Source organism: Anomalospiza imberbis, chromosome 15, assembly GCF_031753505.1.
Source record: "Anomalospiza imberbis isolate Cuckoo-Finch-1a 21T00152 chromosome 15, ASM3175350v1, whole genome shotgun sequence".
In the NCBI taxonomy this organism is placed as follows: domain Eukaryota; kingdom Metazoa; phylum Chordata; class Aves; order Passeriformes; family Viduidae; genus Anomalospiza; species Anomalospiza imberbis.
In genome coordinates this window covers 15,315,025-15,332,015 of record NC_089695.1, presented here as the reverse complement: position 1 = coordinate 15,332,015, position 16,991 = coordinate 15,315,025, and the positions used below count along the sequence as shown (strand labels likewise).

Here is a 16,991-nt window from a genome sequence, read left to right as displayed (position 1 = left end):
CCACCCCATGGTAAGGAAGAGAATTGTGGGGAAAAAAAGTAAATCTCGTGGGTTGAGATAAGAACAGCTTAATAATTGAAACAAGATAAAATATAATAATACTATTAATAATCCTAATGATAATATCAAGAATAATTGTAATGAAAAGAAGGGAGAGAGGAACTGCTTTTCATCAGGAACTGTAGTGATAGGACGAGGAGGGATGGGTTCAAACTGAAAAGGGAGAAATTGAGGTTAGATATATGGAAGAAATTCTTTACAGTGAGGGTTGTGCAGCACTAGAACAGGATGCCCAGAGAGGCTGTGGATGCCTCATCCCTGGCAGTGTTCAAGGCCAGGCAGTGGGCAACCTGGTCTTGTAGGAAGTGCCCAGGACAGGAGGGTTGGAATGAGAAAAAGCTTTAAGGTCCCTTCTAACCCAAACCTTTCCATGATTCTATGAGTAAAACCCAAGAGAAACCAGTGCCACCATGCAGTTGCTCACCTCTCACTGACCAATGCCCATCCAGTCCCTGAGCAGCAATCAGTGTCTCCCAGCCAGTTCCCCCCGTTTATACTCTGGGCATGAGTTCTGTGCTGTGGAATATCCCTTTGCCCAGTTCCCCCAGCTCCTTGTGCACCTGCTCACTGTCAGAGCACAGGAAACTGAAAAGTCCTTGATTTAGAGTAAGCACTGCTTGGCACCAGCTAAACCATTGGTGTGCCATCAACATTATTCTTGTACTAAATCCAAAACAGCACTGCACCAGCTACTAGGAATAAAAATAACTTAATCCCAGGACACCACCTCACAGCACTGACCATCAGAGCGAAGCAGAGCCGCAAGGGAGTATTGCTGCAGTGCCCTGCTGTCTCCATGGGCTCTGCTGGTGCCAAGGGACCCAGTGCCTCCATCTCCCAGAGGAGAGTGCAATGTGAGTTGGTTCTGGAGGAGGCTTCATGGCTCTGCTGAGCTCACTTGTTGAAAATCAGATTGATCTGAATCCAGGCTCCTCACAGCCCAGCAAAAGCCCTTTTTCCTACACAGTCCCCCCTCCCTGTGTCAGGAACTGCATATCCTGGCATGAGCCCCATTGTGTCTTGTTGTTCATCTCCACTTCCAGCAGGTTTGTTCTAATGAGCTGAAAGAGCAAAGCTGAAACAGATTCTGAACTGAAGTCAGAGACTAATAAAGTAGGGTGTGATATTAATTTCAGCAGCAGCCTTGGCAAGAGCCAAACATGGTAATTCCAACATCTAATTGGCTTTTAAAAATAAATTAGTCTGGTTTTCATCTGCATATTTCCTATGCAGGATGTGTGCTGTTTGGCTGTGCCCTATTGTTAGATGGTCCCAACTGCTGTTGAGCAGTAAAATTACCCAGACCTTTTGACTTTGCAGTCTGCACTGTTAGGGGTGGAGATATTTTGCTGTAGCCTTTTCTTCCCTGAGTCAGGAGAAGCTGATTTCTGTGGTTTATCATGTGGATTTGAGGGAGCAGGATGTGGGATGCTGGCTACTGGCTTCCATTTATGGGCTTTTAGAAATGAAATTAGTGGAGCTGTATCTTTTTCTGCTGGCAGATTCAGGTTCTCTTAAGTATGTGCAAAAGCATTTTTAAAATGGGAATTTGATTTCCTGCTGTCTGGTGAAACCAAGCAGGTTACAAAAACAGGGAAGAATAGTGGCTGCCTTCCATTAAATGTGTGGAAGACTTTGGAAACCTGTCTATTTCTTCATCTGTGTACAATGCTGACAGTGAAATTGCTCATAAGAGAGCATCATAAATTAAAGTGCAGAGCCTGACACACAGAAAGAGAATTTGGGTTCCTTCTGGCCATTATGCCTTGAATTGACAGCAAAGGAGGAAGGATGCTCTCCTGGCTGGCACTGAGCAGAGGTGTGCAGTTCCTACCTTGCCTCCACTATAATAATTAGTTTCCCTTAGAAGATATGTGTGTTGGAGATGACCTTGTAACTAAGAGTATTGGCTGCAGTTTGGGAATATTTTAATTGATTAAGATTATTTTTGGACTAGTGATCTTATTAGAAAGGCAGTTGGTTGAGAGGCCCCTTGAGTTCCTATTATCCTTGTAGATAGATGAGCATTAAAAGGTTGGGTCAGGAGGAGCAAGCCCTGTTGTCTTCTCTGAATTTTCTTGGCCCCTTCTGTTTCTACCATCCTTGCCTGCATTTATGCAGAGCACTCTGGGGCCTGCGGGGCTCTCTCCCAGCAGAGGTACAAACAGCCATAAATCCTAATTAAAAGGTATGCTTTATTTTCTGGGTTTAAAAATAAAGAAGATTTAAGAATTCTTGAATTGAGATGTGTGTATGTATTTTGGCCCATCAGGATTAATTGGATTTGCTTCAGCGGTTCACTGTACCGTGGCTGTTCAGTAGAACACTGCTGAGCAATTTAAACATCTTTCTCGAATGTATGAGCTTTGTACAACACGTGTCCTGCAATAATTTTGCTCCTGCCACTGATGTAAATGTCGGGATGCTTCAGGACCAGCACGAGGAACTAAGGCACGTACTCGGCTGTGCCGTGGATCCGGGCAGCGCGTCTGGCGCCGGGCACTCTGTTCCTCTTGGAAGCCCTGGAGGTGTTTGAGCCCCACGTTGTCCCGCGGTGTGTGTTGTAAGTGTGTCTCTGTGCACAGAGCAGGCACTCAGAGCCGTGGAAAGTTTGGTGTGCTCATAAATCACATCCGTGCCCTGGAAGAGAGCTGCAGATGAGAGTGTCAGGGTTGACCTTCCAGCAAGTGCAGGAGTGATGAAGGGAAGATTGATACCTAGAGAGAAGAGCTGGGGATTTACAGAGCCTGTTAGGATTAAATTTCCCCTGTTTTAAGCTGGGCTGGGTTTAGCATTGTTAGGCAGGGTTTTGGGGGAGGGCAGGAGAGCTATTGCTGAACCTCCTCTAGCATATAATCCTGGTGCAATCCCATGGACTGTTCCCTGTCCCCTGAGGTGTGAGCAGCCCTTGAGGTCAGCATGGGGCTGTTGCTGCAGACCAAGGCAGGGCAGTTTGGGGTGGGAGATCCCATGGTTTATGGAAAATTGTGGAGAGGGGCACTATGCCAGGGCCCTGGAAGAGAGAGGATTTCACCTCCTGAGCAGCAGCTTGGGATCCATCTCCAAGGAAGAGAAACTCTGGATGTGAAACAGCCTTTTGGGGACACAGTAGCAGATCGTGGAAAGGGGGTATCTAAATCAGTCTGCGTGGGGAAGAGAAGGAATCACTCACAGAAAAAACCCTTAAGCACAAGCATGAGTGTGTGTGGACTTGCCAAGCATGATTGCTGCTGTGTTGTGAGGTGATTCTTAAGTCAGTGGAAGTGAGGAATGGTTTAGGGCATGTAAAAGCTGTAATGTATTAAGGTTTCAGGAAACCACCTAATAGTATGTCTTGCAAAATCTTAGTTGGATAAATAATTTAATTTGGTCTAGATAGCAACATTCTTGGATTGGAATCCTGCTAAAAGACTGTCAGTAAGAGCTGCTGATGAACAAAGGAGAGGCTCATCTGAGGGAGATGTAAAGCTGAGGCCAAGAGGATCAATATTAGGTCTGTGTGTCTTTTAACATCCTCATTAATGATCTGTAAGAGGGAGCAAGTGGTGTACATAGATTAATAAAGTCTACAGATAACACTAAAACCAGAGATGTCTTCAACAAAACTCAGCAGTCTGAAGGACTTCACAGGTTCAGGAACATGGGCAAAGGACAAAAGAAATGCATGACACTTGAAAATAATCACTGTATCTGTTTGTGTTAAAGTAGCCCAAGCCATGTACCCCCTCCTTGAACCCTCCTCTTGCCACAGGAGGTGGAATGAGGCACATGTGTTTTGTGGGCAGCAAAACTCAATGTAGCTGCAGAGGGAGCAGTGCAAAGCCCATCCTGGCCAGGCATGGGTCTCTGCCTGAAACACTGGATTTGATTCTAATCCTACCTGATTTAGAGAGACAAATTGGAAGGGGTCCAGTGCCAGCCTTGGGTAATGTGTGTGCCCTCGCCTAAGCCGTTAGGACAGCAACTTGCAGAAATTTGTGTCATTTAAGCCTGTGCCCATTTGTGCTGCAGTCCTTGTGCTTAAAGCAGCACACATTTCAGTTGTTAGTGGGAGTATTGTTCCAGGGAGCCTTGAGACAGCAAGTTTATCAAGTATTCAAGTTTCAAAAATGAAATACTTTTGGCAATACTGGCTGTAGAAATTATAGATGCCCCTCAAAGTGTTCAAGGTCAGGTTGGATGGGGCTCTGAGCACCCTGATCTCGTGGAAGGTGTCCTTGCCCATGGCAGAGTTGAAATGAGATGATCTTTAAAGTCTTTTCCAACTCAAAACATTCTCTGATTCTGTGAATACAATGAGAGAATAGCATGAGGGGGAAGTACAGCTGGCCCTCCTGCCCTCGGGGTGCATTGGTGTGGGTCGCCAAAAATGGCTAGGGATTCTAGTTTGGATCACCTGAAATTGCCTGGGCATAGTACTAGAAGCTGCAGGGCAGGAAACAGTCCTGGCTCGCAGGTGTGTGATGCTCAGTTATAAAAAGGTTCTGTTTTTCTCTTTTGAGTGCTTACAAATATCAGTGTTTTAGCAAGGCCAAACAAATTCCCTCTGAAATCATGAGTAGCAGGTGCAGTGCATGGTGGTGACTGGCATGAAGTCTATTGTCTCTCCTACTTCTCTGTTTATGTCAGTCTGTAACTCTTTTTGCTCGTTATGCTTATCACACAGCTTTTAATAGTTACAGAATGTGTTTGAATTACGTTTGAAATTCAAATTTCACACAAATAGATGCTTGTTCTTGAACCAGTGTTTGTGCCTGAGTAGTTGGGGGGAGGGGGCTGGTAGTATTTCTTACATATTGCATGCACTCACCATGTTCTTTTCCATTGCAGCAGGAGTCAAAGGAAGAGAGTGGCTTGCAAAAGAAGAGAACAAAGCAGCTGGATCAAACAAAGTTTGCTGCTAAAAGAAAAATTGCACGTATGTCTTGATTGTGGGGCTGGGGACGTTTTCTGGTGCTGAGCAGGTTCTGCTGTTTGTGTTAGACATTATTTCCCTTGCAGAGAAAGGGTGTGACATGGCTGGGGATGCAGAAAAGACCCTTCACAGGGCTAAATTTTGCACTTCCAAAATAAGTGTGTGAGGGTGTTGGTACCTCACCAGGTTCAAAACTGTCTGAGGCTGATGTGAAAGCGCCGTCAGTCACAAACTGCTCCTGTCTGTCCCTGAAACATCACAATGCTCTGACCCGACAGCTGCTGCTCAGGAAGGATCTGAGTCGCAGCTGACAGTTCTCTGAAATCATCAGCTCACAGTGTGGGGGCTGCCAGAGCACCAGCAATGTTGGGCATCATAAGGGAGGGTGTTAAGAACCAGGGATTTGGTTGATGTCATTTTGCTGTTACTTAAAGTGTTGGTGCACCCTTGTCAAAGTGCTGTGTGCAGTTCTGGCCTCTGCTTAGCAAGGACACAGTGGTGCATCCAGAGAAGGGCAGCCCAAGTGATGAAGGGGTAGAACAGCTGCCTGGTGAGGAGAGTCTGGAAAGCTTGGGGCTGCTTTGTTAGGAGAGAACGGTGGGATCAAAGTTCCCATCGGGAAGGCAATGCCTCAGCTGAGCACAGAGCTGTTGTTTACCAGCTCCTGGGGTGTATCAGTGGAAACAGCAAGAAATAGACGGGTTTAAAACGGGTGAAGGACACTAATGCTTCACACAGCATGGGGTGAACTCCTGGAAGTTTGTGTCACAGGAGGTTGTGGAGAGGCCAGAATCAACAGCTTTAATAAGGGATAAAATGCATTCATGGACAATAAGTCTGTGAACAGATGCTAAAGGCTGGGATGTTCCTGCTCATATTCTAATGTACAGGCAGAAGGGCCCACTGAGCATGGCCAGCACACTTCTGCTCCCTGTTCAGCCCCACATGTTACAGCAGCCAGGCCCCAGAGGGTCCCCACTTGTGTTCCTGTGCTCTGAGAGTCAGTGGTCTATGCAGCACATAAAATTCAGGACTTTTTAAAATGGGAGATATGTTGCCTCCTGCAAAACCCAAAGCAATCAATGAACAAAATGGAGCACGCCAGTGCTCTGCAAGCAGCAGCAGTTGGGCTTGTCAGTCCTCACAGGGCTTGTGTGAATTAAATTGTTTTTAATAGAGGCCTAAGGCCATAGCACAGAACAGCCCAGCTCTTTGCAACCCACTGTGCATGTCTGTGTTGAACAAGTAAGATAGCAAAGTCAGAGATGGGGAAAGAGTTCTTTTCCTTATCCTTCTTTTTCTCCCAAAGGAAACAGAGCACCAAATTAAAGCTGAAACCCCCCTTGGAGATGCCACTAAAATGTGACCAAGCATCTGGTGTTAAGAGCAGAGATCTGCTGAAGTTGGATGTCCTCGTTGCATCATTGAACATGTAGGGTTTCAGGAGCTGCTGCTGTGCAAAAGGTGTTCAGTGTGCTCCAGAAAATCCACAGGAGACAGGGCTGGCTCTCCAGATGTTGTATAACGGAGGAGTTCTGCTTTGTTTCTAGATGTTGAAATTATTAATAATAGTTTTTCTTTTCCTGGGGCAAAAGCTGCCTTTTTTTGTTGCTTAGTGTGCTCGTCTGAGTTTGGGGGTGCCTGGTGCCGCACGGTCGGAGAGCAGGGGCTTATTTAGGCACGTGTGATGGTGGGGCTGTTCTCATTTGTGGGAAGCTATAATTAGACTTTTGGTGTTTGCTTTTAGGCAAATTAAGATTTGAAGTAGTAATTATTTTTCCCAGTGTCTTTAAATAAATTCTTTGAATTGTGAGGCAAATTGGTCTTTTGTAAAGATTGGGTGCTTCTGGGTAGAGCAAGTTCTTTCTCCTCAAAACTGGAAAATTTCGGATATTGGCAGGCACTCTTTATAAAGCGTATCCTCCCTTTTTTGCTTTGTTGTGGTTTTATTCATTTTAACCTAGAGCCATAACTAAAATATATCTGTGACGTTTCATCCTGACAGGATAAATGGAAATAACAAACCCTAAAGAATTCTCACTCTTTTTCCAGAGGAAATCAGTGCTTTAAAGCACATTTGAATGTTTTTACTGTAATTGCACTTTGGATATGTAAAAATACTGAGATCCCGCATTTCTGTTATTTTTGAGTAAATCTCTTATTAGTAAGTGTTATAACTACAACTAGTGGGGTTTTGCATCTAATTCACTTTGCAAATGTCAAAATGGAACATAAATCACTCTGCAAATTGCCGTATTAGCATTTAAAAAGGCTCTGAAATGGTTTAATTTGTTTAGGGCTGCCGTTTTTTGTATCTTAAAAACGTTTCTGTCTGACCCCTCCATCCCATCTGCGGGTCTCTGGGATGCCCTGGTCCCCAGAAGGGCACTGGGATTTCCTGCCGCGTTGGGATGGACCTGTGATGAGAGGATTTTGGAGTGTGAGATGCTGAGTTCCCAGTGCCGGTGCTTCCCCCGGGAATGGGCTCCTGCAAGGCAGGCGAGTGGTGAGTGTGGGCTGAGCATCGGTCCAGATGGAGAGGGATCGTTTCTCCCGGGGTCTGTGGAGCCCCCACCACACGCTCTGAGCTCTCTGCCCAGCTCTGTTTGCACACAGTGGTCGGGGGCTAACGCGGCGCTCCGGGTTTCTAATCATCATAAATTATGACGGCTGCAATCAGCATCAAGTTTAATAAAACGCACGGTGCTGAGAAGTGATCAGTCCTGGAGCATGAAATACCCGTCAGCTTCACTTAAAGCAGGTCAGGTCTGCTGGAAGGCACGAGCAGAGCTGCTCTTTGCTCTCCCCACAGTAATGCCAGGTGGATTTAAACTCGAGTTTTCCCCATCTCCAGAGCACCTACTCAACTGGAACGTGCACTAAGTGCATCTTGTTTGTCACTGGTTTCTTTGCCAGAGGCAGCATTTGTCTGGCACATTCCCTGTCCCCAGAGGGGAAATTGCTGTGCCAGGGAGGGAGAAGAAAACAAAATGTACAGCAGTAATTCGCCAAAAAATGTTTCTTTTTATTAAGCTTCATGGATGTTGATAGCCTGAACTGGCAAATGTTCAGGCCCCTGTTGAAGCACGTGGAAAGTCGTGTGTTGCAGGGTGCTGATCATGTGCACCAGTTTTCCTGCACATGTCTGAGTTTACAGGATCTAGCCTGATTGCTGTGATGGTTTGAGCAGAAAAACAAATCAGCACACACTTTCTGAATGCTTGGAAGGTGTTTGGTGTTATGGGAAAAGAAAAGACTGTATGTAGCACTAAGTGCTATGGTCTGGATGACACGGTGGTGATTGGTCAAAGGTTGGACTCAATCTCAGTGGTGTTTTCCAACCTAATTGACTCTGTGACATGCTGTTTAAAGCTGCTGTTCTTGCGGCTGGGAGCTTTCTCCATACACCGGACTGTGCTTTCCATTAAAGAATGCTTTTTTTTTTTTTTTTTTTTTTTGCCCTGGTCCCTCCTGGCTGTAACATCTTAGAGTGACTTTGTCCAAGGACAAAAGATCCCCACGAGCCCTGAGAGTATTGCAGTCTGCTTTCCCTTCAACCTCTTTCTTAATTTTCAAAGGAATTATCCCCCATTCCACCCAAACCAACAACCTGAAGCTAAGTGCTGTTTTAGTAGGACACATAAAGGAATCTGAAGGTAATCAGTTCAAAAATGCTTCAGATCCTGCTTGGGTGGGGGAGCACGAGGCTGCCATCATCCAGGAGCTGGGGGAAGGGCAGAGAAGCTCTGTTCTGTGGATGCTCCTGGTTGCAGCAGAGCTGTCATGGACAGGCTGTGGTACGGCTAGAGCACGGCTGCACTGCTGTGTTTGGGTGGCAGCTGGTAGGGAGAGGATGGGACAGAAAATGGGAGCCTGCAACTTGTGAAAGCATCTTTATCCAGGGAAACGCCTGTCTCCGGAGCCGGCTGCGGTGGAGGCATGTTTTGTGCTTGGGCAGCCTCCCTGTTCAAATGGCACATCTTAAAGATGTTGTAGCCCGTCGGAGAGCGCGAGCCTTCGGTTCATGCATGAGATGGCGCGTGCAGGATTCTGCCTGGAGGAGGGAGCGGGTTCTGAAGGAAATCTGTCAATTTGTTTCGAGTGAGATGTATTTTTTCAGCTCCTGAGAGTGCTGTTGAGTTGTTTTTCGAGCTGCACTCCATTCTGCAGGCATTGTATATTTTAAGCAGAGTGAAAGTGTTGGATTGAATCTAAGTAAATAAGTGTTTTCCAAAGTAACTAACTGCTTTCTACATAGCCAGTCTAGACTTTTGGTTTGATTGGAGCGAGGAATATTTCAGGAATAAATTTTCTGCTGAAATAGCAGTTACAACTGTAGGAAACCTGTTTCCCATGCATGACTGACTTAGTGATGCAGTGGAGTGGTGATGTGAGCAGAAGGGGGATGTATGTATGTGAAATATGCTCTATAATACCACCAAGCAAGTAACATTATCCTCCACAGAGCTTTCCACCTGAGGCTCGGGGTGAAAAACATGTAGCTCTTTTTCTCTTGGATAGGTCTCCTGTGGTATTGCAGGTATCTGTGTCAGAAGACAGTGAGGTGTGCTACTTGGTTAGTAAAAAAGTGTCTTAAAGATGTGTTGTTTGTCCTGCCTTGCTGCTGAGCCTATCCAATGCAAAAATGAGCACACTTTAGAGATCTGTCCTTTTCCTCTCTTCTTGAACGTGCATTCTGCAGCTGCAGTGTGTGTTGTTTGATGGCAAATAAAATGTCATGTTGCAGTTAATATACTTGGGGAATGGGAGCTTAGATTGTTGTAGAAACCTGAGGTGAAGTTCCTGACCTGAGTTACCTTTCTCATTTAGTGTTGCCTGCTCCAGTTTTGTTGACACCTTTCCAGGACAGCTGAGGTTTAGATGATTTTCTCTGCATTCCTCCTGGGAAGGTGGGACTCTCACCCATTTCTCCCTACATGCTGGATATTCACTGAGTGTTTACATACACCTGCAGCTGTGACTTGACATTATCCTGTTTCTTCTGCTGTAGAGATGACTGAAGAGGAACAATTTGCACTGGCCCTGAAAATGAGTGAGCAAGAGGCTAGACAAGTGAACTGTCAGGAAGAGGAAGAGGAGGAGCTCTTGAGGAAGGCCATTGCTGAGAGCCTTAGTGTAAGTGCACTTCTGTGAAGAGGCCCACTAGGGTACTTTAGCAACATTGCTGTCTGTGCTTGTTTTACCACGCTGCACAAAAGAAAGTTTTACTGGGGGGCATAGATATTCCCAGCACAAACTGGAATGACAGCAGCTGCAGAGTAGTTGCTTTGTACTGTTCCTACCTTGTGAGAGAGACATGAAGTCTAACCTCAGATGTCCCTGTTTTGGGGTACGGAGTTCTGATTTGGGATAGGGGGATCTGCAGTCCAGGTGATGGCTGCCAGCGTGCTGGGGGAGCCCTTGTTTGTGCTGTGCTGATAGAGAACACATCTGTAGGAGAGTGAACCTTTTGTTTTTCAGAGCTGTCAGCCCTCAGACTCGTCGACTGCTTCTCCTCAGCTGTCAGTGGAAGCACCAGATTCACAGGGCCAAAGCCAGCCTGCTGAGAAAGAAGGCTCAGAGATCCTGGGAGGCCTGGCGTTCTGCCCTGACACCCCTCCCTCTGACTGCAGCTCCCACTCACAGAACTCCAGAGCTGATGGGAATGGACAGATGGATGTCGCCCGGAGCCCCTTGGTAGTGTTGAGGAGGTTAAGCCAGGAAATCGTTGAAAGCTCACTAGTATCCAGCATAATCGTGTCTCCGGGGAAGGGCCAGCCAGTGACAAGGTCAAGTGAAAAGTCTTCCTCACCAGCAAAAAGTGATTCAAGTAACATGTTACCCAGCACTCTGGGAGAGGATTTCATGTCTTTGAGTCCCACCTTTGGCAAGGTGGCTTCAGGAGGCTCCTGGAGATTGGCACCTCGGAGACTGTTCTCCAGCCCCTCCAGCTCTTCTGAAGCAGCAGGCCACGAACCAAAAGAGCAGCTCCTGCCCTGCACTGGCCATTCTGTGGGAGAAGCTGGTGCTGGGAGCTCAGCCACACTCTGGAAGAGCAGGACCACAGAACAGTGTGACAGCCCCAGAAGGAGTGGTGGAGGAGCAGGTACCAAACACAGCTCACAGCCTGGGCACACTGCCAAGGTCTGTGTTTCCACAGAGCAAGCAGAGCAGAATGAGGGGTCTGGCAGTACCCCAGATCTTTGCATGCTGACTGTGGTGGAGGAGAAGCACAAACAGGAGGAGCCAAGAGACACAGTGCACTATTATTGGGGCATCCCCTTCTGCCCCAAAGGGGTGGACCCCAACCAGTACACCAAAGTCATCTTGTGTCAGCTGGAGGTTTATCAGAAGAGCCTGAAGCAGGCTCAGAGACAGCTGTTGCATAAGAAGGAGTTTGGTAACCCAGTTGTGCCCAGTTCTTCCTTGAGCCAAAATGAGCTTGGGAATGGAGAGGAGATAAGCAGGGAGAATGGGGTTGCTGATGGTACAGAAGATGGAGACACCGAGGGACAGGAGTCTGAAAACATCACCTGGCTCCACCCTGCAAAGAGGAGGGACGCAGAGAGTCCAGGGCACAGCATGGAAGACGAGAAGAACTCCACTTCTGATGATGAACCGACCACCAGCTACTGCCAGGTAAGAGCTTTGCCACTGAGCAGAGGTTGAGCAGCCATGCCCTTCTGTCCATGTTACGGTTCAGTCCCTTCTGCAAAGCAGGCATTGCTATTTAATGCCCCTCTTAAATTTAGGGACTTCCTCCCCCAGCCACACAGGTTACTGTGGAAAGAAGTGTACAGGCTGACACCCAGCTCTCACAAGATAAGGGCCATTGAGCAGCCTGGCAGTCATCATTAGTGCTCCAGAGACCGACACATCCCACTGATCCTTCTCAGAAGGGTACAGCCTGGCAGTGCGTCAAGGCAGAGGACACAGAGGTGATGCTGACCACCACCAACTCTGGTTTATAAACCTGTGGCTATGTGGGGAGCTCTGGGTTTCTCTTTGCAGACAGAGATGTGGGTTTGTCCTTGTGGTGTAGCCTTTCCTGTTTGCCTCTCCATGCTTATCTGCATCCATAAGTGCTTCAGCCTTGGACGTGCTCTTCTCCCTCGTGGCTGGGAGAGGCTTTGTTTGGTCACAGGCATCTTCTGCCTGCCCTGGTGATCTGTCACCATGGTGGTGCTCCCTGTCCTTGTCCTGGTGTTGGGCACCTTCTCTCGGGCTCGGGCGTGCTAGACACTAGGTGTCAGCCTCTGTCTCTGTCAGGGCTCTCCTGCTGGAGCGGAAGGCAGCTTTCTGTCACTGCTAAGTTTAAACAGATTGCTAGTCAGATGAAGTATTTATTACTGCTGTATTTTAGGTTTGTGTCAGCCTTTTCCAACCCTCATTTTTCATAATGACTTCACTCCCGGATCATTGTATAACTTTATCTTCTCTATGACTGAAGCCTTGGCTCTGTTGTTCCTGTTTTCAAGAGTATTTGATCATTTACCCTGGTGTTAGAAAGATACTTAACTTGTTTTGTGATATTTATATTCTGTCTTGTAATATTGAACACTTAGGAAAAACGTCATGTCTGCATTTTCTGGTTGCAGAAAAAGAGCAGAGCAGCCTGTGCTGAAATGTGACTTTTCATGACAGTGCTTTGGCTCGGGTTTAGCAGATGGAGATTTAAGCAAGCCTTAGAGGTGATCTGCAGAGGAAAGGAACTGAGTTGTGCCCTTTTTCATTTCCTTAGGATAGATACAAAAGACCTGAGAGGTTTTTAAAGCAAACTGCACTTTTTTTTTTTTCTGTAGCTTTTCCTCTGGAAATGAAGGTGTCATTATACTGGAAGATTGGGGTGACTGGAGGTCTGTGGATGTGTACTCTAAAGCCCTTGGGAAGCTACAGCAGTTGGGAAGGGCATGAACTTTTAATCAGTACTGAAAATTGTGTGGCATTTTTTAAAATAGTATCTGTTTAATGCTAATACCTAATTAATTCTTGGGGAGAAAAGAGATTTTAGTGGTGCTGAGTGGTAACTTGTAACCTACTCCTCTTGACCATGGGAGCTGTCTCGGAGCCATAGCTGAGAGATGTAGCCTTTCTGATATTTTTAAGGTGAAAATATAAGGGAGGGGGAACAGACTTTACAATTTCAACCCTAGCCCAAAATTTGCCAGTCTTCTATTTACACGAGAGAAAATATTTTCTAAATGCCTTTTCATCTGCTTTATCACACCCAGCATGAGAGGTAGCTCCTTTCTCTCGCCTCTCTGTGCAGTCGCACACTGAGGCCAGAGCAGGTGATTTACTTGCAAAATCGATATGTTTGATGTTTGCTTGTGCCTTGTCTCCATTTTTTTCCCTCTATCAAATACAATTCCACTGGCAGTGACAAAGGAGGGGCCCAGAGCTGTCGTGTCTCCACCTTGCTGCATCTCTTGGAGACCCTTTGCTGCTTGTGCTGCCCTGGGGCTCCCCCAGTGCCACCAGGGCTGCTCTGCTGGTGGGGCTGGTGGGAGATCTTAGGCTGTGCTGAGTGTAGAAACCACCCCTGAGGACTCAAAACTGTCCTTGAAAAAGGACATGGCCTCATGCCATGTGTGAAATGAAGGTGCAAATAATGTACTTGAGGGAGGCTGCCTGTACTCCTGCCCTGAAACCCTCACCTGGAATGGCACAGACCTTCCACCCTGGCAGCAGTCAACTGCTGCCACTGCCTCCCACAGCCAGGGCTTGTTTGCACAGAGCAAATTCTGGTTGTCGGGAGATCTCACAGCCTGTGAACCTGCACTAACAAACTTCAGTGCTAATAGAATCAAATTTTTCAGAGCCTTTCAGATAAGGTTAGGGAACTCTTGGTGTTTAAAAGATTCAAAGGGAAAAAATCAAATTCTGGAGATTTAGAGTCTGCTGACCTGAATTAGTGCCATATTTTATAACAGATGTACAAGGAAAAACAGAAACATAGATGAGTGTTCATGACCAGGGCAGAGGCATTGTTAAGAAATGCACAATTCATGACAAAGACAAATAAAAATAAAAGAGGAGGTGTGGTATTTTATGTTAATGATGAGTTAGGCTGCAAAGAAGTAAAGAAAGTGTAGATAAAACAGGATATTTGGGGGTTGGAGTTATGTTAGGGAAATTTGACAGGAGAGGCCTTGATTTGGAACTTGCTGAGGAAGTATATATCCAGGGGTGGAGCTGATCAAAGTTGAATCTTTTGGTGGAAATCAAGCTCATAGTGTTTGATAGACTCAAGGAAGGGGGAGGAAAACTCCTTGGGTTTCTTTGAGACCTAGCATGAGAAAGTGTAGGCCTGACTGCAAGGACTGCTAATAAACCGTTGTAATTCCACCTGATTAGAGGATGGCAAGTGTAGCATGTACACTGCAGAAGAAGAAAGGGATCTGGGTAATGACTGGCATGTTAGCCTGACCTCGGCAGTGCATAAGGCTTTTGAGCAAATTTTAAAGGAAAGAATAAGTGGAGTCGTAGAGCTAAATGAAAAATGGGATAAAATGCAGACGTATTTTCCAGCTGTAGATTGTGCAGGTTAATCTGTTCCCCTCCTTAGATGGGACAGCTGATTTCCCAGGCAAGAAAAATGCAACAGATTTTATCTTTAGGAAATTTCAGAAAAGTGCTTCTCATGGTCAGGCATCAGCTGTACCAATTAATGAGGTCATTATGGCTCAAGAAAATAAGTTTTAAAGTGGAGTAGGTGAGGGCTGTTAGGGTACTTGGGGGAGTGCAGGGGACACTAAAAACCTTGGGTTGTTTCAAGCTCAGCACAGGTGGAGGTGGAGAAAAGCTATGAGGTGGATGCCGAGAACAGGCAGAGAGCGTGGAAGATGATGGCAATGTTGGAAGGAGTGGATGGGCATAGACTGTCCAGGAACATGTCTAGGCAGCAAGGTAAGAAAAAGTACTTCCAGGCTTTATTGCAGGGAGTATCTTGCCAAAAGCAGGGATGGAGGGAAAAAGCTGACTAGTTCCGGATGGATACTCAGCCATTTTTAGATAAAAATATACAGCAGACTGGGTGCAATGTCATGGACAGAATCCAATGACCCAGCAGACCCCAGTCAGCTGTGCACCTTGTTTTATATAACAGCAGAATTTTCCTTTCCAGCCCTCCCAGGTACTGCCTGCAGAGGATGTGCCTGAAGATGGGGAACTCATGCAAATTGCACAGAGGTGAGTAGGGTGTTCAGAGTGTGGGGTTCACAAGTTCTCTCTAGTGATATGGGCTCTTCCACTCTCCCTGGAGTATTTTGGGGTGCAGTCCCACCGCAGCTCGCTGCAAAGCTTGCTGGAAAGGCTGGCTGCAGTCACTGCTGTTAAGTATCCCTGGAAAGAGATGGCTTTGGAGCAGCATGGGAGAGGTGGGGCACAGCTGAGGAGAAGGGATCAGTTGCTGTTGTTACTGTATAAGATGTGCAAGGTGCATTATTGTACAAGTTGAAGGAGTTGCTCCTTGCCCTCTGAAGCTCCTGTGACATGGTGCAGTAAAGCCATGGGGAGCTGGAGGTGAGTTACAGCGATGCCATCACTTGTCTGTCAGGGAAGGCGCACAGGCAGCACGGCGAAGGGTTTACTGGATTTCTGTGTGTATTTTTATGTTCTTGCCTTACTGCTGAAGAGGAAAGCAGGGAGGAGGAAGCCAGACGGCACTGCCTATCAGCCAAAGATAGAGTGCAGTGCTCCAGAAAAGCCACTTCAGCAGATGACAGGTGTGGGGCAAGTCAACATGATTTTCTTCAGATTTAAGCCTACTCCTCTTTTCCTTTTTTTTTCCCTCTCCTTCCTGTGGGATGCAATTCCACAGGCTATAGAGAAGAAGGACAAATGGGAGAGGATTCAGGGAGCAAGTTAAAAGAAAGGCCAGATAATGTCATGTTTTTAATTTGCTGGGTTTTATAATTTAAACCTGCTTTGCAACAAAACTGCCAACTTTCCTCTGATCTAACAGCATTTGGCTGTTAATATCAATATGCAGAGTATGAAAATCCCTCTTGCTTGCACCTTTCTAACAAGCTTAAAACCTGCCTTGGGGAGCAGGAGAACCTGCAGCTGCTGCTGAGGCTGATGAGCCTGTGACAGCTGAGCTCTGAGCTTGCGTAGAGGCAGTGAGGTGTGTGCTCTGCAGCGCTGGCCTCCCGCCTGCTTAGGGCCTGAGAGCCCAGGATATGGAGGATATGAAAGGAGAGGAACCTCTTTCCTTTGGTGGGGTTAGTCTGGGACATTCCCCAAGTTGCCCAGGAGCTCCTGGCTGCCTGCTTCGGGGTGGGATGCACCTGGATGCGGTGGCCCCTCCTCGAGCAGCTGGAACATCAGCAGCAAGGCAAGAAATGGCTGCACTCTTTGCAGTTTTGTGCACATTAAGTGTTGCCATCTGGCTCCTGGTAATTTGCCAGCACAGGCCTCTCTTGGGTATGGCTCAGGCACCCCAACTGGCTGGCCTCAGCAGCACTTAATAGGAACACATGGCTCTGAGCTGTCTGCAGGGAGTGGAGCAGTTCAGGAAGTGCCAGTCCTGTGAAGAAATTGCTTTACTTTCTCTGGGCAGCTCTCCCTGCTTGTTCCACTCTTTGTACAGAGCATGGACGACTGGGGTTTTAATAAATGATTATAGGCTTTGTTACCAGGAGATAGTTGGTGTAGCAAGAAATGTGGTTTGACTTCAAATTGATTAGCCCATTTTATAAATGTCATAGCAAGTTGTTTTGTGTGAGTTCTTTTGAAGAGAGCCCTGATGTTAGACACAGAGTAAAACACGCTCAGCCTGGATTCATAACAAATGCTTTGAGATGCTTTATTTAGAGAGAAAAGCCACTTGTGATTTCCTATCAGAATTTTTTATTTATCATAAATCAGCAGTGGCTGTTCTCTCTTCTCTAAGGCCTGTGGTTGAGCTTAATAAATCTTGTGTTTGTCAGTGTGGGGATTCATGTTTTTAAAGTGTGTTCTTGCATACTTGATCAGACTAATCAGAGAGCCATGCAAGGCTCAGAGTGTGTCA

The 16,991-nt window shown here is 46.6% G+C and overlaps 1 protein-coding gene across 6 annotated transcripts in view; it reads left to right on the top strand.

Moving 5' to 3' along the window:
- UIMC1 (ubiquitin interaction motif containing 1) overlaps positions 1 to 16,991 on the top strand; it is a 39,849-nt gene that overhangs the window by 7,822 nt on the left and 15,036 nt on the right. For 5 of the 6 annotated variants that reach the window (XM_068206074.1, XM_068206076.1, XM_068206073.1 and 2 more), the window contains exons 3-6: positions 4,891 to 4,978; positions 9,987 to 10,111; positions 10,457 to 11,614; positions 15,102 to 15,166. In XM_068206074.1, the coding sequence (XP_068062175.1) occupies positions 4,891 to 4,978; positions 9,987 to 10,111; positions 10,457 to 11,614; positions 15,102 to 15,166 (1,436 nt within the window). The remainder of the gene's footprint in view (positions 1 to 4,890; positions 4,979 to 9,986; positions 10,112 to 10,456; positions 11,615 to 15,101; positions 15,167 to 16,991) is intronic. The other variant, XM_068206075.1, reaches the window with a different exon arrangement.